This window comes from Podarcis raffonei, chromosome 15 (genome assembly GCF_027172205.1).
Source record: "Podarcis raffonei isolate rPodRaf1 chromosome 15, rPodRaf1.pri, whole genome shotgun sequence".
Taxonomy (NCBI): Eukaryota; Metazoa; Chordata; class Lepidosauria; order Squamata; family Lacertidae; genus Podarcis; species Podarcis raffonei.
The window spans coordinates 41,465,513-41,489,904 of record NC_070616.1 but is presented as its reverse complement, the minus strand read 5'-3'; the positions used below and the strand labels follow the sequence as shown (position 1 = coordinate 41,489,904).

At 42.7% G+C, this 24,392-nt stretch overlaps 1 protein-coding gene across 3 annotated transcripts; it reads right to left on the bottom strand.

The window, feature by feature from the left end:
• Positions 1 to 7,802: 7,802 nt before the first annotated feature.
• KCTD9 (potassium channel tetramerization domain containing 9) lies at positions 7,803 to 24,031 on the bottom strand. Of its 3 annotated transcripts, XM_053366521.1 has the most exons (12): positions 23,907 to 24,030; positions 20,405 to 20,526; positions 18,567 to 18,610; positions 18,373 to 18,469; positions 17,752 to 17,810; positions 15,449 to 15,577; positions 12,764 to 12,831; positions 12,198 to 12,293; positions 11,320 to 11,469; positions 10,353 to 10,458; positions 9,340 to 9,473; positions 7,803 to 8,344 (listed from the first exon to the last, which is right to left on the bottom strand). In XM_053366521.1, the coding sequence occupies exons 1-12, from the start codon at positions 23,952 to 23,954 to the stop codon at positions 8,228 to 8,230; spliced, it is 1,170 nt and encodes a 389-aa protein (XP_053222496.1). In that variant the 5' UTR covers positions 23,955 to 24,030; the 3' UTR covers positions 7,803 to 8,227. The 3 variants fall into 3 exon arrangements, with proteins under 3 accessions (XP_053222496.1, XP_053222498.1, XP_053222497.1); XM_053366523.1 differs by lacking the exon at positions 11,320 to 11,469 and having other exon boundaries at positions 23,907 to 24,031; XM_053366522.1 differs by lacking the exon at positions 15,449 to 15,577.
• Between the last annotated feature and the right edge of the window lie 361 nt (positions 24,032 to 24,392).

Here is a 24,392-nt window from a genome sequence, read left to right as displayed (position 1 = left end):
CTTTTTCTTTCTTTTACCTCCTCTGTTTTCTCTGTTTTCCTTTATTTAATTGTTTTGAGGTTTACCTGTCTTGTTACATGATTATTGTATTGCATTATTTGTATTACAGTAAAAATGCTTTAATTTATTTTTTTTAAGTTCATTGTGCAGACTAGGAAGATCTGCAATGTATAAATTTACAGAATAGGTGGATTAAGTTTATTTATAGCCTACTTTTCCACAATGAAAATTCAGTAAATTCAAAAATAACAAAAACCAACACATACAAATTCAGTATCAAGGTTTAAGTACATAGATACAAAGCAAAACAAGAGTTCACGGACAATAAAGTTTCTGATACTGGTTTCCTGCACTCCAAAGAGCCTGGATTAGAGGGGAGGTGCCCTCTCACCAGGCTAGATGACATAGAGACAGGCTTTTAAGCTCCAGGCTGCATCATTTATTTATGTTTTATTGCTTTTTGGCATTGGGTTGCAGCCAAATATGCTCTACTCAAAGTAGACCCATTGGAATTAATGGGTTGAAATCAAATATGTTCTACTTAGAACAGACCCATTGAAATGAAAGAACCTAAGTCACCATGGTCATTTACTTCAAAGGCTCTACTCTGAGTAGGACTAGTATTGGATGTAACCCAATGGAACTCAGCCGTGTCCATTAATTTCATTGAGTCTCTTCTAAGTATGTCTAGCCCTGGAGACAACCCATTATTAGTGTTAGGATTAGCTAGCAAGAGAAATCGTTTGTCAGTACTAGCAGCCAGCACCCCTGGGAAAGAGAGAAAAGGAGGGGGAAATATACTTACAAGGGCAGCTTTTAGGCTTCTGAATATTGGGCGCTGACGCAGCACATTACAATAAAAATGCTGCCGCTTTCCAAGTTTACTCAGCTCGTTTGTGATCTGTGTCGCAGAAAAGGAAAAAGAATGGAATGGAACATGGGGAGGGGCAATCTCCTGGAGCAGGACCTCATGGGAGCTTTCTTGTTGGGGGCCCTGGACTCTGTGTGAGCCAGTATTGTCCGCTCCAAGGATGGGGAACCTGTGGCCATCCAGATGGACTCCAACTCTCATCATCCCCAGCTAGCAGGAGCCCCAGGCAGGGAGACTCAGAGCATCACAGCATGCAGTTCTAGGGCTCTTTGCTGGGGACCATTCTCTATTTGCCACCACCTTCAGGGGATGGAAAAGCAGCTAGTGGTGGCACTGCATGGGACCCACGGCCCCAGGCACCCACAGGACCAAGTTGGCACTCCTGGGCCCAAGGTCACCCACTTAGCTTCATGATTAAGTGAGAATTTGAATCCTGGTCTGCTAGGTTGTAGTCCAATACTCTAACCACTACTAATAAGTCATGACTGACAAGTCCCATTGATGTCAGTTGGTGTACTCTAGCAATGACAAAGTATGGATCTAATATATATCAACAGCACAATCCTATGCATGTCCACTGAGTAGTAAGCTTTATTGGCTTCAGCTGGGTAAAAACAAGCATGGCAGTTTTCTTGGGGTGCATAATTTTACAGCACAATCCTATACTAATCCACCCAGAAATTATATGTAGACATCTTATAAACAATCCCACTGAATTCTATAGGATTTACTCCCATAGAAGTATGTATCTGACTGTAGCCTTATTCAGCTTGCAGAATTTGGCTATTTGTTACTGCAGAATTTCTGTGACCTGGGTGCGGAATTCTGATTTACGTGTTTATTTTGGAAGCATTGTACATGTGCACACATGCACACACACACAAAAACAGTTACAGAGGACCTGACCTTATCTTCAACCGGTAACGCACATTTCTGAAGCATGCTTACCTCTTGGAAGGATTCTATCAGATTTTCAGCATCCCTTTTTCCTCCAGGTTGAAGGCCGTAGGACCAGTGCTGGGCAGAGCAGATTGTCAAGGATATGACCAACAGGAAGGAACTGGCAAACAGCATCCCAATCTTCTCTGTTCTGCAAAAATCCAAAATAAAAATTAAATTAAAAATGGAGTAATCTACCTAGAATAGTCCTGTGCATGCAAAATGCACTACAATTATTGTTTAAGTACATTACCTGATTGACAGCAGAAGAAAGGAAAGGAAGAGCATTTGCCTCTAGCGCCTCCTTTGAGTCGTACTTTCTCACCTTTTATAGATGCCCATTTTCCCCACTGAAGCATCTCCTCCAGGTGACCACGCAAACCCTCTCTCTCATGCTGACTGTAATTGCAGTCTTAAGTCATAATGAGTGAGAGGAAGGAAGGAAGGAATTGGAGCGCCTTCCTCTCTGATGGATAAACACAGCTGATCTTCCTCCCTTTGAAAGCCTCAGAGGTAGCAGCAGGTCTTTTTTAGAAAGAGGAAATTAAAAACAAGCAGATTAAGATCCAGGTGACTCTGCTATGTTCAGGGAGGGCGGGGAGGAATTGAAATCTTTTGTCTAATTTTAATGGCTTTGAAATATTCTTATTTGGAACAAGCTTTTAGATTTACCGGTAATTTGGCTTCTGATTTCCGAACTGCAAGTGCCTGTGACAGTGAAGACTGGTGAACTCTAAAAAGCATAGGGTGGCGTATTCAGGTCTTGAATATCAATCTCTTTTGCTGCTAAAAACAACACAAAGTTCAATCTGGGTATTTTGAGCAGCAGATCACTATAGAATTAAGCATTTTTGTTGTTTAGTCATTTAGTCGTCTTCCACTGCCTCCCGCAGTTTCGTCAAACTCATGTTGGTAGCTTCGAGAACACCGTCGAACCATCTCATCCTGTCGTCCCCTTCTCCTTGCGCCCTCCATCTTTCCCAACATCAGGGTCTTTTCCAGGAAGTCTTCTCTTCTCATGAGGTGGCCAAAGTATTGGAGCCTCAGCTTCAGGATCTGTCCTTCCAGTGAGCACTCAGGGCTAATAATCTCCCTAATTTCAAGGAGGGTATTACTATAATTTTATAGACAAGTTTTTCTCAATTTCTCATTGTTCCAATCTTAAATTCAGTTCTGCACATTTCCACATGAGTTAGCACTTTTTAAAAAGTATTCATAAAAAGTCTTCAACATCTTAGTGTACACCACTGTAGGTTTTTGTGTGCAGTTTTGCCTAACGTACAGTGTTTTGCAAAGAAAGCAATGCAAAGCAGCGTGTAATTTTCACCACTCTCTCTCTCTCTCTCTCTCTCTCTCTCTCTCTATTCATTCACACTTTCTCCATATATACAAGTTTAACACAATTTTTGGTTGGAGAATTGAATTGAGAAATTCAGAGAAATCAAATTTTGAAGGATAGCTGTATTTTGGTTTGCACATTTTTTCAGGAAGTATGAATTGGCTGAGTTCACATTAAATGCGATCCAAACTGAATCTATTCAGGACTAGAAGCTGCTGAGTGGCAGTTATAATGGGCAGGGGAGGGGGAAAGGGGAGTAGCTGGAGCAACCCAGCCAGTTGGGCAGGATATAACAACAACAACAACAGTATCTGATGATTCTATTGACCCTCAGCTATTAGAAGGTTGCTCAAATATTAGACAGCTGTATAAAAATGGTGTACAGGAGCTTACATGGAATACATTCCTGTGTACACAGCTTTCTGTTACGTTATTCACATTCTCTTCCCCACTTCCCCTGCATATTAGTGAACTAAAGCATTTGCTAAAGCTAAAAATAATCAAGGATAATTAAAAAGGTTAGGTGCTTTTGTCTCCTCGGTTGCAACAGCCTTGGAGGTAAGGAACAATGTGAACCTCCTGCAGAGATGGCCAGGAATCAAGCTGATCTGCACTTTTATTAGCAATTGTTAATGGGGAAGGTGACTGGATGTTCCAAGGCAGGTGAAATTAAGTCATCATTGCCACAGTGTACACTGAAAAACTGGCTGAGTAAGTGAGTGGACTTTTGCAGTCATGACAGGACATGGTATGGCTCCAATTTCCCCTTCCTGTAGTGCAGGCTTCCTCAAACTTGGTCCTCCAGGTGTTTTGAGACAATTCCCATCATCCCTGACCACTGGTCCTGTTAGCTAGGGATCATGGGAGTTGTAGGCCGAGGTTGAGGAAGCCTGCTGTAATGCTTCCTATGCCCTAGAGCACCTGCTTTGCATGCAGGTCCCCGGATCAAAGATTCCTGCCTGAAACCTTGAGAGAGATGCTGCCAGTCATTGTAGACAATTCTGAGCTAGATGGTCTGACATGCTATAAAGCAGCTTCCTATGTTCCGCACAGGTTCTTGTATATCATTTCAGAGATTCCTTAAAATCCCCCCTCTGTTCTGTATTCTCTATCCCAAGCAAAACCACTTTGGCACAATAGTACTTGTCATGGACTGTTTGGATATGAAGAAACGGTGGGAGGAACCAGGTGGGGAACCACCAAGAGAAGAAAGGTCAGAGCCTGGGGAGTGGTGGTGGGACAACAAAGACTGAGAAGAGGAGGTGTCAGAAGCTGAAGAGGCAACAGGGCCAGTGGCATTGCATGAGCAAACAGTGCTGGAGGAGTGCATGCATGTGTACCAGGGGGTGGGCACATGAGCCAGAGGCACATTCATATGGCTTTCTACCTTGCCACACTAGATGTCCCTTGCTTAGATAACAAATCAAGATTCCCAGTGTTAATGACATTGCATGGTTCGTTTTTCCAATTCAGAGGCAGGACTCTTGCAAGCTTTGAATATTCTTTATTGGTGCAGCTGTACAGCAGTGTGTGATCCACACTCTGACAAGGCCAGATGTGCCTCACCTGCAGCACTGGAGGTCTTTTCTATGCAAATGAACCATGCTGTGATTTCTCAAGAAATATGACTTCAGCGAAATGAGTATCATTTATACAGTTAGGAAAATAGAATTCTCCAGCACGACGTCTTACTGCTACTGTCTGATACAAACACGTTAAGACACAAGGTTGGAGGGGAGAAGCTAAACTGATTTCTTCAGACCTGAAAGACCACGTGGAAGTCCTTGGCTTGGCACCCTGAAAGAAGCATCACTTTCTATGAAGTAGCTCTGCTCCAACCTCTGTGCCAATATTTGGTTGAAATCACCTCTGGTGTTCTTCAATATTCTCAATCATTTGTGTGTCTCCAGATGCTGATGGGCACTAACTCCCATCAGCCCCAGTCAACAAGGCCAGGGATGATGGGAACTGAAGCATGGCAACATCTGGGCAGGGGCCCAGGTTCCCCACTTCTGTTCTTAGATTTAGAATCCAGATCGGTACAGAAGAATATTGCTTCCTGTTCCTAGAGTAGAATTTCATGGTGCCCCAACCCCACATCAATGTACTTGCACTCTACCTGTCATACCTCATCCAGGTGGCTGAAGGTCCCAATTTCCCTGGTTAAGAGTGGAATTGAGGAGAAGCAAATAATCTACTGAACTTGAAACTGCAACTGTGTGAAACAGCAAAGAGTGGTTGCACTTTATTTGTGAACGGCAGAAGGAAATGAATTTCAAAAATGAAGGCCAAAGGTTTCATTACACTTACAGCATGTGGTTCAAATTATCATGTTAAAGAGAAACTTCAAACCCTCATCCATGAAACCAGTTCACCATTAAAACCAGAGTTCACTTGGAGTCTGTTTGCTTGGGTGGGTACATTAACTTAAAATTCATTACAGGTGTTTCAGACACGCTATTTCCTACTGGGACAGTCACCATGACAGAAAACAGCATATGACATTTTCACTTGTGAAGAAGTGTGCATATAGGAATATAAGTGAGTATTTGTATCACATGGCGGACAGAAGCATTCCCACACGGAATAAATGAGCCTGTGTAAAACTGGCTTCCTACCATGCCGTCTTCATTATACAAAGACTAGTCTGCACAGTTGTTTAGTCTCACCGAGGTGGGAAAGATGCATGTTGTTGATCACCACCTCCTTTGGGCAGCGTCCACCCCTTTGATTTCTGTCTTTTGAGTTGCATAGAAGTCAGCATCTGAGGTATCCATTTTTGCTGGCACCCAGCTTTTATTTGGTATTGAAAGTTTCTACATGTGCCTGTACTAATTGTAGGTACAGAAAACACAAAGACATACAGAGAAAAAGTGTTTGCATTGTCATTACAGTGGAACAAAGTCTCATTGGGATAAAGTCGTGCTGGTGGGAAGAATTGCTCAGTACTCATGCTGCCTACAGTCCATGATGTCCTTCTCGGTACAAGACACTTTGCCAACCTGCTGTCCTCCAGGTATTTTGGACCACAACATCCCTCAGCCCAGGTAGCTCAATGAGGAGGGAGAAAGGGCTCTGCAACATTTGCCATGCTGGTTTAACCAGAGCTATTTTGGTCACCCGCAAAGGAAGATGCCTTAGCTCCCCACTTTCATAAATGAGCTAGATAGTTGCATAGGTTACAGTTGGAACATGTAACTGCCGCACAGGGAAAGCCAACCTGCTGGCCTCCAACTGTTGCAGATTTCAACTCCCATTAGGCCCAGCCAGCATGGGCATTGGTCAGGGATGATGAGAGTTTTAGTCCAAAAGATCTGGAGAGCAGTGCAATGGCTACCCCTCCTCTAGGAGCAATAGTGGAGAACAAGAAGACCCTGCGTGCCTCACTTCAGTTGCTGCTGGGGGCAGATGGGAATTGTAAATTATCTTTCTTCCATAACATTTGAAGCAGCTACATTTGTAATAGCCTAGTGACAGAGCACATGGTTTGCCTACAAAAGGTACCAGGTTCAATCCCCTCTGAAACTCTGGGGAGCAGCTGGGCCTGTGGTCAAAATTCAGCCCAGCATTGGTCCCAATTTGAACGGCAAAGCAGTTTTCTCCAAACCACACCCATCTGTCCCACACCTGGTATCATATACGACATATGCAGACATTACAGAGATAGATGGACTAATGGGTCTACCGTATTATCAACAGGTTCCTAATGGATAAACCTCTGGGATCTGGGGCTGACAGCTTCTACCCTGAGTGTATCCAATTTCTAAGTGTGCTATAATAAGCAGCAGGGGATGTTCGGACCAGAGCACACAACTTCTCTACCTGCTGCTGGTTCCAAATGTGACTGATGAATGCGTCTGCACCATGGAAGGAAGTTCTTGCTACACCCACCACTCTCAGTTAAGGGATGGGGGCTGAATAAATTAATCTGAGCTCACAGGATTCACTCCTATCTTACACGTAGATACTCTAGTTAGCAGCCATTCTCGTTCTACAAAGATGACTTTGAAAGTGTAGCGAATGGTATAGTTTGTGTGGGCCTGAAAGGCGGACCACCACCACAAAATGGATGCAATGTCTTTGAACTGTCAGTGAACTGCTCATGAACTGTGTTGTATAAGTGCTAATGGAATGTGGAAAACATCTTGATGTTTTGGCAAAAACAGTGTGTGCGGGAATGGAACAGCACAAGGTGGCTTGGTATATGCACAGCTTTATAAAACAGTCAGATAAGATAAGAGTTGTGAGACGATGCCAAGGACAAGGATGTGAGATGCCGAAAACATGCCAACAACAAGGAGTTGTGTAAGCATCAGGAGTTGCCAGGCATCAGATGAACGAACAAGGTGTATAAATATCAAAGCCCTCCAGCCTCAGTTGTGTGCATTGACAGCTGTCGTTTGCCACCCATGACTCTTACTGGGTCTGATCAATCCAGTGTAGAGTGGGGAGTATGGATGTGTGTATGACTGAGTGCTTGTTCCCTGTCTTGTCACGTTTGTTAATCAATAAAGCAATGTTACAGAGAAAATCCAACATTTGTTGTCTGAGGTTTACTTGCACCTTCCCTGGAGTGTACTGGGTCTTATTTATGCTAAACACCTAAACAGATTAAAAGGACCTATTTGGTCATAACAAAAGTGGTACCTGAAAGGGGGCAAGTGGGCTATTTAATATGCAACATGAACAAATCAAAACTTCATTTTTTGGCTACTGTGTATGATCCATACTGCTACTAGACATTTAATAAATATAAATTGCATATATTGTGCTTTAATAAATTAACAAATCTCTTAAAATGCATTCTGGAGTGATTGAGGTGGTGCACAAGTGCCAACGTATTCAGAGCAAACAGCAACATCTCTGCTTCCAAAGCCCTCCAACTTTCCTGGTTTGGTTCAACAGCTACTTCTACCTCTATGAAAGGGAAATTCCCACATATGTGTGATCTGAGGCAGTTCCTTAGTCAACCACAGAGAAACTCAAAGCCATGGAAGAATTGTTGCTCCTACGTTATTAAGGATAAAGGGTGGAACGAAGGTGATCTGCAGCAAGAAGCTCCCATTCTTCTGGACAGCCTATCTGACACTCTGAGACATGTGTAGCGGTGTCAGCATCTCTTCGAAGATGGCTCCTTTCACGTTTGACCCTCTCAGATTGGCTTCTTGCAGGTCACAGCCCGACAGGTCACAATTCTGAAATGGCAGAGAGACGTTGGAAACTAAAGTCTCCTCTTTTTATATGTTTAAAACACGCACACGCAAAGCTAACAGCTTCCATCTTGTTAAGTTAGGTTGAATTTATTCACCTTAGTTGATTTCCATTTGCAGCATTTTACTTCCTGATGCTCAGAGGATATTTTGTACATTCATTTACTATGCTTGTGAATTTTCTTTGTGTTTTGTAGCTGCCTTTTATGTGCAATGTTTATTTTGATATTAAAGAGGATGCTCCTTTTAGTTGTTAATTGTGTTTTTATATAATAAAATAATAATATTAATAATAATAATAATAATAATAATAATAATAATAATAATAATAATTGCACCCCACCTATCTGTGCCCCAGCCACTCTGGGTGGTTTCCAACATATATAAAAACATAATAAAAAATTAAACATTTAAAAACTTCCCTATACAGGGTTGCCTTCAGATGTCTTCTAAAAGTCAGATAGTTGTTTATTTCCTTGACATCTGAAGGGAGAGTGTGCCACAGGGCGGGCGCCACTGCCAAGAAGGCCCTCTGCTTGGTTCCCTGTAACCTCACTTCTCACAGTGAAGGAACCACCAGAAGGCCCTCAGAGCTGGACCACAGTGTCTGGGCTGAACAATGGGGGTGGAGATGCTCCTTCAGGTATGCAGGGCTGAGGCCATTTAAAGGCTTTTCAGGACCGGTGTTATATAGTTCCATCGACCGTTCCCAGTCACCAGTCTGACAGCTGCCGCGTTCTGGATTAGTTGTAGTTTCTGAGTCACCTTCATGGGCAAACACTTTTGATAATTTATTACAAATGCAAGGCTGTTGGAGCCAACAGTGAACCAAAAGGTAGCTAGCCATGGAAAGATACAAAAATGTATTCAGTAGCATCGAGAACCCTTTTAAATGAAAAGCCACCTGAGATTTGTGAAAAGTGTTAACAGAAACCCTATAAATGCTCAGCTGTTGATCAAAAGCTGAAAATGTAACTTACCTCCAAGTCAGTTCCTGCAAGAGTTGCTCCTCTCAGGTTGCAGTTCTTTAGCTTTGCATTTTTCAAAGTTGCAACTCTCAGATTTATTCCAGTCATCTGACTACCTTCCATATCAACTCCTTTCAAGTTAGCACCTGAAGTAGGAAATAACATTTTAAGTCCAGCTTAAAAATGTGAACGAGTTCATTCTCATCGCCTGCTCTTGACCTTCTTATTGAGAACAACCACACTAGTTCTGCAGCTTGATGCTCTGGTTTGTTAATGAAATGCGGTTAAAGGTCTCAGACAAGGCTCTTTCCCATCGTCAGCTGCCTAATATGGAGGTGTCATCGTCTATGCCTCCCCACTCCAAACCAACACACTTATGAAGCAATCCATCTTCAGAATTATCCAAGAGTAATATCTCCATAACTGTAAGTTCAGCAGATGAGCTCATTTTGGCTTTAGTACAGGTGCCCCGTCCTCCCACACTTACACATGAATGACTTGCGTGTGACTGCATATACTCATGGAGCTGGGAAATATTTAAATAATACAATTCAACCTGGAAATGGCAGGAGAGCTGAGTCCTTGTGGCTCATGAGGAGGCTTTCCCTGGAGCCCAAAGAGGATGTCAGTGAGCGCGGAGGAAGCCCCAAAGAGGCCAGAGGCACAGTGGTGATTTGTTTACATTGCTCAGCCTCCCCACCTAACAGCTGATTTGCAGGGTAGGGCAGCAGCAGCCACAGCCACTTTCCCATGCGTCCTCCAGCCTCCTGCCAGCCCCAGAGCTTCAATTCTAGTTGTGGATACTCTTGGATACAGTATTTTTTGTATGAATTGAAGAGTGTCAGAGAGGGCATTTAAAGAATGCTCCCCATATTATGCAATTTCACTTATGCATGCAGGGCATCTGAATGTAACCCCCACATAAGTGGGGAGATGCCTGTAATCCTCCAAGACATTTCAGTATTTCCCTGTCACTACAGCATGTGTCATATAAAGACGGAAAGGCACCAAGTTTTTGTTTTTACCTTCTAGGTTAGCTTTAAGGCCAGAGGGGTCCTCAAAATTGCACCCTTTCAGGGATGCTCCTTCTGCGTTAGAACAAAGCATCTTTACTCCTTGGAGGTTGGCACACTGATGGAGAGAGAGAGGGAGAGCTAAAATGAATCAGTCAGAAGATGTGCAACGTATTAACTGGTCCAGATGTGAATATTCTATGTTTGAGACATGCCTGACCAGCCTTTGCTTATGGAAATTCCACAGCCCCCATTGGTAGCCTATTTAATTGTCACAATGCTCTTATTTTCCGAAAGTCTTTCCTACATCTACCCTCTAGTGTTCCAAAAGCATTGGTTTTGGTCTTGTCCCAGTGGATGGGTAAAAATCCCTGCAATTCTCTTCAAGCAATGGTTCAAGGACACTTCTGTTCCAGCTCCGCTGCCTCTTGTGTATTTTGTTGCAGGTGAATCCAGATGGTGGAGAGAGGTACTGAAGAATGTATAGGATGGGCATTCTAGGAAATTAGGAAGCTGCCCTTATATCAAGCCAGACCACCGGTTCATCTAGCTCATTATGGTCTATACTGACTGGCAACAGCTCTCCAGGGTTTCAGGAAAACTAATGGAGCTGTTATCCTTAGGCTAGTTTCCATTCCATACATACTCACACATCCCTCTCTATTCTCCAGGCAGGCAGGCAAGGCATTATCAGAGCTCAAGGACACATTCTTGCCATGCAAATAGGACGAAGTACTGGGCAAGGGGTGTGGCTGGGAAGGGAGTGTGGCCTGCAGGAGTCCCAAGGGCTTGCTAGGAAGGACTGGAGGGCTGTATTTGGCCTCCAGGCCTGAGGTCTGCCACTCCTGGACTCAGGGCAAAGTTGTCATGCTATTAAAGAAATCTTATTCAATTAATCAGGACAGCTGCATAAATGTACCCACTTTGTTCTAAAGACAAATGTATGCTGGTTTTCAGCCCCACTCAAAACAACACTCACATCTAGAACTGATCCAGAGAGATCTGCTCGTTCAAGGTTTGCACAGCACAGGTTGGCATGGGCCAGGTTGCATCGGCTCAAGTTGGCCATCTTGAAGTTGATATATCGGAGATCTAAACGAGAGAGATCTGCCCCGCTGAAATTTAAACCCTGAAAAATTGGGAGAAGGGAGGGGGGAAAGACTTGCTGCCTGTATAGCACTTCAGAGCACTCAACAAACTTTGCCTACATGATCTCAAGAATCCCTTACAACGAAGCCCATTGGGGAGGATGGTGGTACCCCCACACTGTAGATGCAGCACTGGTGCTAAGAAACGTGTCCGGAGCCTTAAGCCACAGACTGTGTGTGGGGATGAGATGGGGTTTAATTTTGGAACTACCGAGTTAACAATACTGGCTGTTGCATGGCCATGAACAAAAAAGAGCATCACTGAACATGAATTCATCAACTCTGTGTAATTGTTGACTGTATTGGCATTATACTGATCAAGAGAACAGACAAATTATCTGCTTTGTAGAAAGATGGGGGGATTTTCTATAGAGGGATTTTCATTGGTAAAAGATCAAATTATTCCAATTCATTGTGGGATATGGCTGGATCATGATTTCTTTATTTTTGTTTCGTTAAGTTACCGGAACGGTAGGTAGTAGTCACACCCTTCCTTTACACATTCAGTAGAATGTGGTTGGAGAATAGACCATACCACATTAAACTGGGTGGGTGGGCTCTGCCCATTGGCCTGAAATGTCCCCAAAAAGATAGGCCAGTTCTGGCCCTGACCCTCAGGCTGAAACAGATCCCCCACCTTGCCTTAGGAGTTATATGATAACCTATAGAATAACCCTAACTAACAAAGAACAATATTTGTTCTTGATACCTGACAGCGTAGCTCAGATTTGGTTGAAGTCGCAAGTAGGAACCTAACAAATTCCTTTCGGGAGATTGGCGAATGATCTTCAGCTGGTTGTGAATTCTGTAGGGAAAGAAGAAGAGCAGCAAGAAATGACATTCAACTACTAGTTGAGTTTTCAGTGATGTTGGGATTTTGGAAAAATTCTGAACTGGGAGAAAATTTCTGATGCATATGGATTGTGATTTAGCACATTTATTTTACAGCTGTTTTGTAATCCAAGAGAAATAATAATAACAATAATAATAACAACAACAACAACAATAATAATAATAATAATAATAATAATAATAATAATAATAAAATGTCTATATTAATCTAACATACCACATAGTTATTTCAACATTTTTCTAATAAACCCCCCTTACAGTGCAATCCTATGTGTCTACCCAGAATTTCTGTTGTTTTCAGTGAGATGTGCTCCAGTTAATTTCCAGCCTTTATAACGCTTGCTTCTGAGTAGACATGAATAGAAAGCCCACTGACATTTTTATTGGGCAAGAAAATGAGGTGGTTGCAAAAACTGTAATTACCTTAATAGCTGCTTCTAGGTGTTCAATGAGTGAGTCAACCCCAAAAAACCTGGCTTCTTCTAAGACCCCTAGCACAAGAGAAAAGAACATGAATGTACCGGTATCCTTGCTATAAATTACAATTATCATTATTCTTAATTAATTACCTTCCACATACAGTGGTATCTCAGGTTAATAACTTAATTCATTCTGGAGGTCCGTTCTTAACCTGAAACTGTTCATAACCTGAAGCACCACTTTAGCTAATGGGGCCTCCTGCTGCCGCTGTGCTGCCACTGCACGATTTCTGTTCTCATCCTGAAGCAAAGTTCTTAACCCAAGGTAATATTTCTGGGTTAGCGGAGTCTGTAATCTGAAGCGTATGTAACCCGAGGTACCACTATATATGTCTCAAGACAATCTATGCAATACAGTGGTACCTCAGAAGTCAAACGGAATCCACTCTGGAAGTCCATCCGACTTCCAAAATATTCGGAAACCAAGGTGTGGCTTCTGATTGGCTGCAGGAAGGTCCTGCGGCCAATCGGAAGCTGCAGAAGCCTCACTGGACATTCGGCTTCCAAAGAATGGTTGCAAACCAGAACACTCACTTCCAAGTTCATGTCGTTCGGGAGCCAAAACATACGAGTACCAAGGCGTTCAACAACCAAGGTTGTATAATAAAAACAGCTAAAATGACAATGGTGAAAAGCTGCACAGAAATGACATGCTCAGCATCCTGTTCCCTTAAACGGGGTTGCGGGGCCAGTCACAAGATTGTGCACAAATTCTTCTTCCCCAAAGTGAATGCTCTAACTAGCTTATGTCAGGACAAGCAACTCCCCACTTGATCAGCACTTGGGCTCCCACTAACATGCACACTGCACAGCATCCAGTAACGGAACCCTCGCACCAGTGGGAAGACGTTTCTACCCATTTTAACCATTATGAGAATTAACCATAGTTGCAGTTAAGCAGGGCTTGAAATATGGGTTTGAAGACAGTTTCAAAACTGGTCCACAACACACCACGGTTAGCGTTAACTTAAACAACACCCATACCCACCACCATTGGTGTGGGGCAGGTGTTTTTAAGTTGTTATTTTAACTATTACTCTTAAAAGAAGTGTCATAAGTAGTAAAAGGTAAAGAAACAACCAAAACCCTACAGTATTTCTAATCAGTACTAACTGAAATTATAAGGGGTTAAACCTGGGCAGCATTGGGGTGTGAGTGAGTGAGTGACAGCGAGCACACAAAATCCTGCAAAGGTTCATTAACTATGATTAGGTGAAATCCTGATTAGATCAACATTATTAATTATTATTAATTATTATTATTATTATTATTAGAATACACAATTCTATCCCCCTTTCTTCTGTTGAGCTCATAATGGCACAGAATAGCTTCATGGCTGGGGGAGGATTTGAACTCAGGTCTCTCTGCAGCCAAAGCACTGGACTATTACGTGTGCACAGGGCCCAGTCCAGTCCTGTGACTGCAGCAACTCAGACTGTGTGTTTAAGCTTCATACCCGTTGAGGTTACCTCTTCTCTTGGCAAGAGAACAAGGTTGCTTAAAAGTTTTAAACTCTCTCCTATGAGCAGCACACACCAATAAAACTGTCGGTCGTACACATCTTATATTGGATGTAATTGGGGACGGAGGAAAGGAGAATTAGATTTCCAGCCCAAAGGGCCCCATGGTTATCCAATTTCGGAAGCGTATGCTTCCAAAACAAGTACTGTTTTTTCCATGGGGGATGCAAAGAGGTGAATAAAATTTAAGAGCACAGGATGCAATGTCCCCAAATTCCTCTCACACACTTCTGATTAATAAAACGGCGATTATTCCAGCCTTTAATAAGCTGACAGCAACAAATATATTTAGGGTGAAGTATTTCTCCCACTTGAGCCAAGGGGAGTTTTGACATGCTATACTGAGAATGTATTCTGTGTTAGTTATAGTTTCTCTAGCTCCAATCAATTAAGAGCTAGGATGTAAAGTGTGAGCTCTACGATAATATATTCTGACATGTTTCCTCTTTTTTAAAGCTAAGAATTAACCAAAGTGGCCCTGAATTAGGTCAGGGAAGAAGACTTGACCCCTTTTTTCTATCATTATTTTCCTTCAAAAAAGAAAGAAAGAAGATTGGCTTTCTTCCTTTTCTCCTCCAAAGCTGCCAGGAGACCACTGGGAAAGAGACCTCCACACTCCCACCCAAATGATTTAACAGCTTCAGGAGCGGCATTTGGAGTGTGAAAACAGTGTGAGGGGAAAAGAGGATAAGCAACCCTTCTCTCAGTGGCAAGATGTTTGCATTCTAATATGCTAGTCCTGCAGAGAGTAGACCCACTAACAATAGGTAGACACAGCTAACTTTGGTCTACTAATTTCAATGGATTTCCTCTGAGTAGATCTTAGTTGGATATGTCCCAAGCTAGAGTCCACCTCTCTCAGCTGCAATTTATTTTTGTTCCATTTTGTTTTAATACTTCAATAATCAATCTTCTGAATCCCATATAGGTCTGGCTCTTAAGTCTGCAGGATGCACTCCTCCCCACCCCTGCTAAGGAAAACCAAACTAAGAAACAATTAGTGTTTTGACAGCACCATCCACTAGCCTCTTTATGCTCATCTAAGAACAAGTGTTCGGCAGCAAACAACAAGAAAATGATAACATGGCTGGTACCCCAATAATACATACCTAACAAATTAATGCCTTCATTTACAATAAGCTGTCCATGACGCAGAAAGTTCAAAATTGGTTCAAAGTACTCAGGACTACGGTCGACTAGGAAGGCTCCCCTGTGATCTCGCTTATTCCCCCAGGCATCTGTTTCCAACAGGAAATATCACACAAAAATTCAGTGCACAAAAAAAGAAAGCCTTCAAAAATCAGATTTATTATTGTAATAACCCAGTTGTGAACTAGCTCAAGGAAGTTATTTAAAAACAGACAGCTTGGGAGAGGGAGCAATTTTCAAAAGTCCTCTTAAGAGTTTCAACTCAAAATGTTATAAAGGAAAAAGCAAGCCAAAGACCAAATATAGGGGCTGTTCTAACAGTTCCATCCTACTTAAAAGAGAATTGGTGAGATACAGATTAGTCATGGCCTTTCAGCTAGACCAGAGTTCAAATTCTGGACTAAGGGTTCTAGAGAAGTCTCTGACTATATAATCTAATTGGCAAACGGCACCTTAAACCTGGGCTATGGTTGCCACAATGGAATGTCTCGGCGCCATTCCCCCTTGCCCGATGTGATATTATTATTATTATTATTATTATTAATTATCATTCCATTTCTATACCACTTTATATTTTAAAGAAAAAATCACAACACGGTTTACAACACACTAAAACATCAAATAAAACAATCCAGAATAAAACTACCGCATTTTTCGCCCTATAGGATGCACCGGCCCAAAGGATGCACCTAGGTTTTTTTGGGGGGGGGAATAAAGAAAAAAAATTATTTCCCCCCCCCCAGCCGCGGCATCAGCGCGCCCCGCGCTCCAGGCAACAGGCTGCTATCCGCAGCCTAAGGAGCCCTGCGGGAACTCCCGCAGGGCTCCCTAGGCAGCGGATGTCTGCCCGAAGCGCGGGGCGCTCTGCTTCAGTGCGCCCCGTGCTCCGGGCATCGGGCAGCTATCCCGAAGCTTGGGGTGTGCTGAGCTCAGAGCACCCCAAGCTTCTGGGTGCAGGCAAGCTCTCCGCTAGCCGTGGGAGAGCTGCGCGACTTCGCGCAGCCCTCCCACGGCTTGCAGAGAGCTGCACTAAGCCCGAAGCCTGGGGGGGGGGCGCTGAGCTCAGCTTCGGGGTGCGGGCAGCTCTCCCCAAGCCGTGGGAGAGCTGCGCAAAGTTGTGCAGCTCTCCCACGGCTTGCGGATAGCTTCCTGAAGCCTGCATTCGCCCCATAGGACGCACACACATTTCCCCTTCATTTTTGGAGGGGAAAAAGTGCGTCCTATAGGGCGAAAAATACGGTAATTCAAGTTTCAAGGAAAATATTTCAGACACTTCTCTAAGTGACATTCTGCTTTCCCCAGTTGCCAACCTGGCATCCAGAGCTCTCCACAGGGTCACAATGGGACCTGCACCAGTTGCAAAATAAATAAATAAATAAATAAATAAATAAATAAATAAATAAATAAATAAATAAATGAATGAATGAATGAATGAATGAATGAATAAAACCCCACCCATCTGGCTGGGTTTCCCCAGCCATTCTGGGTGGCTTACAACATATCTAGCAACATAGTAAAAACACCAGTCCTTAAAAGCTTTCCTAAGACAGGACTGCCTTCAGATGTCTTCTAAGTCAGATAGTTGCTTATCTCCTTGACATCTGAAGGGAGGGTGTTCCACAGGGAGGGGGCTACTACCGAGAAGGCCCTCTACCTGGCGCCTGGGCTAACTTCAAATACTGCTCTGAGCTTTCCTATAGTACAGGGGTGTGAAACAGAATCCACCTGCTGGGCCAGATCCTGAGCTCCAACAGCCCCTGTGGGCCATTTTTGAAGGGTGGGTGGGACTGCCCACTTGTCAATCAATTGATGTCACAATGACTCAAGGTGGGCAATTAACCTTTGTCTTGCCAACCTGAATTCATGCCGGTGATTTAAAGCGTAATTAAGATTGCAATCCTGATTATTCTTCTGTATTGTAAGACTGATTAATTAGGCATCTTTTTCTGTTGCTGTACAGGGAAAAAATCAAGTTCATTTGTTAGAGGAAGCCAGGCTTGAATCTGGCTTCTTAGGTTCTTCTTCTCACTCATACAGGGAAGAAGCAAAAATGGAGAATCACAAAACATGAACAATAATCCAACAACAAGACACAAAGCTTATTTGCTTGCAGAAACAACCAACTTGTCATGCAATGGGGCAGCTGCCAATGAAGCTGTGCAATGCACCTTTCGATAAACTATTTGTCTGCTTTGAGAGAGGCTCCCATAACAAAGCCTAAAAAATGGGGGATTGACTTAGAATAATTTTAGTCCATACTGACCTTTATCTTTAAACATGCGAGCCAGCATGCTATCAGGTTCTTTACTAACTAATGTGGTCCTAGGGGGAAAAAGCAGAAGTATTAACAAATAAGTTCAAGGCTTTGATTTTTAGAATGATGTTCAGGTTTTGCGTAGATTTTTGTTTTGTTTTGCAGAGATATTTCCCTCTGTGTTTGGTACTTTTAACTGTAAACCTTATGCAAGAGGGCAGGAGCTCAGTGGATGAGCTTATGCTTTGCACATCATGTGCCACAGATTCAATTCCCCACATCCCCAGGGAGGGCTGAAGCCCTGGAGAGCCATTGCCAGTCCTTGTAGACAACCGTGAGGTAGATGGACCAATGACCTTCCTATTTTTCCTATGCCGTTCCTTCCCTTTGCTCCAATAGCAAAATCATCATTTAGAAAACCAACAAGCACAATTTATTTACTTTAAAAGGGCATTCGACTGTAGAGGGTTGGAGCCGATAGTTACTGGCTAGAATTTGGAGCCTGTGTTTTAGTGGGATGGAGTAATTTTCTGCAGTGTTGGTAATGATTTTGTCTGCTGACTCATTGAGTTCGTTGAAGCATTTTGCAAAAATAAATAACCTTGTGGCAACAAAGTGACAGGCTCTTACCGGGTAGTTGTGAAGTACCGCCCTCCAACGTTGAGAGTTATCCAGTCTGAGTGAGAGCCTGTTAATGCTTCAGGAGGGTTTACATCATTCTGGGGATCTGTAAGCACGGAATGTACATGAACACTTTTAGTGCCGTCGTGAACTTGTTCATTTCACAAGACAAAAAGCAACAGAGCAAAATTCTGGATTCTTACCAATGAACGGCTCCCCTTCACATACAAAGAGGACATCATCATCCCTGAAATGGGAAGAGAGAAAGAGTGTCAAATGTTTCCATGTGCAAGGAGACGGTATATAACTCGGTTTAGGGCAATAGTGACCAGAAGCATAACTGCAATCTCCAAGGTTTTCAATTTAAACTAAGGGGCGTTAAAAGCTAAGGAACTGTTCCAGGATAACTGGCTGGGTGCCAGGGAGGCAGTAAATAATTGAGGGTGGAAAACAATCACCATCATGTTTTAAATTATGCATGCTTTAAAGTATGGTTGTAAATATTTTAGAGATAATTTTATGTAATAATATTTTTTGTAAACTGCTTTGAGGTTTTCTACGATCAAATGGTATATAAATTTTATGAAATAAAGGAATGAATAATTTGGTTAAGCCCTTCTAAGACTGTGTTACTACAGAATGCAGGCAGAAGACTGCATGTCTGAATGTGTTCCATCAAAAACTCACTGTGCACATGAGCTAACCTACCAGGGATGCAGGGGAGCATTTGGGCATGCTATTTCCTACCTGCATTCGGGCCCTATCCTAAGGGGGTTGCACCATGATGCTTTTCTGAATGTGTAGACCCTCTCTTAGAAACCTGGCACCCCCTTCTGATCCCGCCCTCAAGTATGTTATGCTCTTCCCTCTCCTTTGCATGTGTCTCTGAGTAACTACTTCCCATAAACAAGGAAGGCTTTCTGGGCTCACAGGAAAAGTTATTTGGGCACACCCAGCCACGTCATAGTCACTGGTGCAATACAATCCACAATTACTCTATGAGCAGAGTAATATTTTGTTAATGACAAATATGGAACAGTTGTTGCAATTGTCTTCAAAAACTGATAGCAGAATGTATTTTCTAAAAGTTAACTTTCAGTAAACAGTTAAGTGTTCAATTTTGCAATCCAAAACTTGTACACCTCATTTTGATCCAGTCACCAAAAAAATGCAACAACAGTCACAACTGGGGGCACTGGAGAAAGTTCAAGATATATCCAGATTTTTGCAAGAAAATCTGAATGAGAATTTGTTTGAGGTCTATTTCCCAACAAATTAATTCCAGCCTCTGAAGAAATCAGACAAAACCGACATATAACAATAACTATTTAAGGTAATAATTATATCAGAGGAGTGAAAAATGTCTGTGTGCCTTTTTTTTTTTTTTTTTGCTGCCACACTACTCCGCAGACCAGGTGATTTGTCTGACAGTAAATATTAATAATTATATATAAAGAGACACAGTTTGCTGCTGGGTAAATCACCTGGTGTCTTTTGCTTCCGCAGTGCCCGGCAGACTAGCTGACTGCAGCCAGGCAAGTGGAGGTGCTAAGTGCCTGCACAGCTCCATCCAGTTGCAAAATGCACTTAGTGCCTGGTAATTTCGAACGCTGAATCAGAGTCCACAATAATCTCTGAATCAGGCAAACTATGATTACTACAAACCCTGGCTCACCACCCTACTAGAACTGAAAACTGTTTTAAAATGGATGTTTATTTCTGGTCTACAGGCAGATTGTGCTCTTTACGACAAACTCCGATTCCTCCAAACCAGGAAATGGAGGGAAGGAAAAGGAGGGAGTCCACAACATGCTCCACAAAACCATGGTGTAGTTTGGCCAGCAGTTTTGAACTGGTCCTCATGAGCAGCTACCCCACTTTTGGAAGGTCAGAAAGCAATGGCACATTCCAGTGCAATGAAGTCACTGTATTCTTACAGACAGTTGACAGTCACCCCCTTCCCTCCAAGCAGCTGTTGGTTCCTTTTAGTTTCTGCAAGAAAGTTCCAATCATGTGAACGTTAAATCCAGGCCCAACTTACCTTATCAAAGCAATGTCGTCAATGAGCCCACCTCTCCCATTGTACACGCTGGTTGCTTTTATTCCAAGCTTATTACTGGCTACAGACAGCAAATCAGACAGTGTCCCATAAACAGCCACAACCTATAAAAAGAGAAGGGGAGTATTTAGCCCAACAGTGGTTAATGTTTTAGGGCCCCCACTTTTGTTTTATGAACCTACATTCCTTGTCCAACCTGAATAGCATACATAGATGGGAAATGCCAGAAACCTCAGCACCATTTGAATTATGGCACATTCAAATGTAGCTGTCATGTGTTTTCATTCATAACTCAAACAAGATCTTGAATAGTCAGCAGCTTCACAAAACACAAGCTACAGGTGCATGGGGTTCCAGTGAATGAAAAGGGGGGAAAGATGCTTTGCCCCAAACACACAATTTGTTATTTATGGTTCCTGTACTTGTTCCTAATCAGAGCTTGGCTGCCTGTTGTTGATTATGAGCAGAAACAGCAACAGGAAGAGCACCTGCTAAATTTATGCTTAATGCTGCTATTTCTATTCTGTCCCTCTGTGGATGTATGACGGCCAGAAAGCCAGCAAAGTGGCTTTTCTGGAATATTTTGAATTAGAAAGCTTTTTAGACTTTCCCACCCAAAACCCTAAAATAGACCAGGTTTTCCATGGTTGTCTTCAGTTTAGTCAACAAAACAGTGTGTGCCATTGTAGGTTTTAACATGTACAAAGTCACCTGAGCCTCTGCTCAATAGCCAAACTTTCTGCACTGCTTAAGACAAAACAACAAAAACAAAGTCCGCTTTGTATTATAGTACTGATATATTTCAAAAAGTAAAAGCCAGGACACCCTGAGCTTTTTTTAGGAAGACATTTGTAAATGTTTCCAGATACAATTCAATAGTGTACACTTCCTTATACAGTATTAAAAACATTAAACAAAAAGAATGAAGGCACTGCATTCTAATTTTAGCTTACTAAGAGAGCAAGCGTTTTATGCATGTGGTTTTCTTGGGTATAGTTGCCTGCAAAAAAAGTTACAACTTCAAAACTGACTGATCTGATTCACATGACATGGTCAGTCGAACTATGCCTTTGCCAGACCATGCAAGCAAGTGGGCTCAGAGAAAAGCTCACAGCTGCTTTGCTCCCCCCTGGTCCTTTCTACTACCAAGCCATGCTTAGCTAAGTCAAGGTTTGGCTGAGCATGCCATCTTAACTGACTTGTGGTTTAGCTCTCCCCTTACAAACCATGAGACACAGTCAAGGTCCATTTTTACTGTATTTACTAGTTTCACAGACAACTACTTCAAATAACAATTTCCGCCCTGTATGACTCATCTGCTCCATCTCTAAACTTGTTCAGTATTTCCAAAGGCAATAAATAAAACCATTTTTGGAATGCCATGTTTACCTATGTTTCACTAAATTCCAAAGCCACCTAGAGCTTTTAACGGCTATGTCTACAGCTAATGGCTATGTCTTCAGAACCAATTTACATGTACAGTTATCAAGGATTTTTTTTAAAGAACAGGTCTCAGAGACAAACAAACCTCCGAGTGAAATTTACGAACATGAAAAAAAGAAAACTGGAAAATTCAGCTGTTTGCATACATCCAGTTCAGAAAGGATGGCGGTAATTACTGGAAGGATGTCATGTTATTAGTGTTATTATTTTTAATTATGATGGGCAATAAGCTACCGGTACTCGACCTTTTGTTTTGTACACAACTTGCAACCCATCATCACACTTGGGGGTAATGCAGAAATCCCTGCCCTCCACCCAGAATCACTACTGAAGGAAGCCCTGTTTAGGGAAGTTCTTAATGTTTGATGTTTTATCGTGTTTTAAATATTCTGTTGGGAGCCGCCCAGAGTGGCTGGGGAAACCCAGCCAAATGGGTGGGGTCTAAATAATAAATTATTATATATTAAGCTGTTGTTAATTTCTGACTCACTCTTAGGTACCAGGTGAAACCTTTTTGCTTTAGGGCAGACGTTTTCAACCAACCAAGTTCTTTCTGTGGCACCCCTTGCCTGCAGAGGGTGCAGAGCCTTCTCACCCATTTTTGAACACCCTCCTTTGTGGAGTGTTTCCTCAGCCTCCTCTCTTGAGAGTCCTCCGGTCAGCTGCTGCTACTACCATCCCTGGTCTCTGAGCTGCCCCCAAAGGGAGGTGCTTATAGCCAGGGCTGCTGCAACAAACAGCTGTGCAAGCCTTTGGAGGCAGAGACGTGACATGGGACGGGGACTGCAGGGCTATCTCCCAAAAGAAACTCAGCAACTTTGGGTCATCTCTCCATTCCAGGTGCTGGTGGGGGTTGCTACGCATCTGTGTGGCCACTGTGCAAAACAGGATGCTGGACTAGACGGGCCTTTGGTCTGATCCAGCAGGGCTTTTATTAGTCTCAAATCCAACAGCTTCCCTAGGCACTTTCACCTGGTAACGTTATTGCTCTCTTTCCACAACCCAGCAAAGTCCGTTCTGCCAGCTTGTTTTTTCCATAGTAATTATTATCTACTTCCTACCCACCCACCCACCCACCCACTCTTTCCTTTGTCTCTCCCACATATATTTATTGCATTTATTTTATTTGGATATCCCTTAAATAATAAAATTCTCAAAACAATTTACATAAATTTGTGTATGTGTATATTATATATTTATGTATATATTATCAATAAAATCAAATGTCAAGAACAAGATAGCCTAATTCTTTTCAAAATAAGATTCAGAGTTTTAAAAATATACACTATAAAATAAAATTACATTCTAATACACATGTGCCTTGCTTAAACAAATACTCATTTTAAATATTTGGGTCAAACAGAGTTGTTGCCAGTTTTCCAAGCTGATCAATCTTGGGTGATTGATTTTATTGAATATAATTACATGATTAATTTCATTTTAATCAGTAAATATATATGGCGAGCCTTCTTGCTTTAAGGCTTTTATAGTTAAATAGGCAGGGCATAAATTCCTTAACTTTTTTTTTTAAAGGATTTACAGTACTTATTCCGTGTGACATTCTAAGAAAGAAGATCACCAATATGTCTTCTCAGAAGTGGCACCCCACTGCTGGAATCTACCTGCTCAGTGACCTCTATTATTATTTTTTAATAAATAAATGCTACTGTTCAGTATAATTTTAATCTGTGTATATTATCTTGGGGCGGGGCGGGGGTAAATTCGCCCTAGAAACGTTTCTAAAAGATGCCATATAAATCAGATGACTAAAATTGAAAGTCTCCATAGAAGTGAGTCGCAACGGGGCTTACTCCCAGGTAAACTGGTATAGGACAGTAGGGAGAGTGGGGAGGGGACCCCAAACCCGTAAACTTCTAATCAGACCTTGAGATCTAGCAACTTCACTGCCTGTTTTCGATTGTAAGCTGCTTGGGAGCAGAGACTTGGCTCTGTCGCTTTATGTGCCTCTTGACTGGGATGGTGGAAATTAAAGTAAATCTCCTCATGATTCAAGCCCCTTCTGAAAAAGGCCCTCACTCACCTTTCCATTCCTGGGGCTGCCATTGACAAACAGGGTGACTCTCTTCATCGCCTCCCCCACCCGCAGGGACTGAGGCGCCTCAAGCCGCGCCCGGGACTTCTTGCCAGCCCAGCGACAAACCCGGAAGCAGCACTTCTCCAACTGGCACGCCCACCCACCAATCCACGCCACTCATTCTGAATTTTTTCCCCTGTCTTCCCCTTCTTTCACCCAATGGGAACCAAAGCCGACGCGATGGGCGGATCTTCTCGTCTGAGCAAAGGCACCCGGCTGCTCTCCTCAGAACGAGCGGGGCGGAGTCTCGAGGAGGAACCTATCAAAGGCGGGAGAGGACGAGAGGGGCGGGGCACCACGCCCTGAGCAGGAGGCCTCAGGATTTTTAGCTTTTCATATACAAGAGATGCGAACGTGGCTTCCGATTGGCAAAGCTAGTACCACGTGGTGTGCAAACACGACCGTACCTAGTTTTCCACCATTAACTTTACT

Excerpts from the sequence above, each read along its gene's own strand:
- KCTD9 (XM_053366521.1), bottom strand. The coding sequence starts at position 23,954 with ATGAAGAGAGTCACCCTGTTTGTCAATGGCAGCCCCAGGAATGGAAAG. Across the intron at positions 17,811-18,372 it reads CGGTACTTCACAACTACCCG|GACCACATTAGTTAGTAAAG; the intron begins GTAAGAGCCTGT and ends TTTTCCCCCTAG. Across the intron at positions 12,832-15,448 it reads TGAAGGCATTAATTTGTTAG|GGGTCTTAGAAGAAGCCAGG; the intron begins GTATGTATTATT and ends CTCTTGTGCTAG.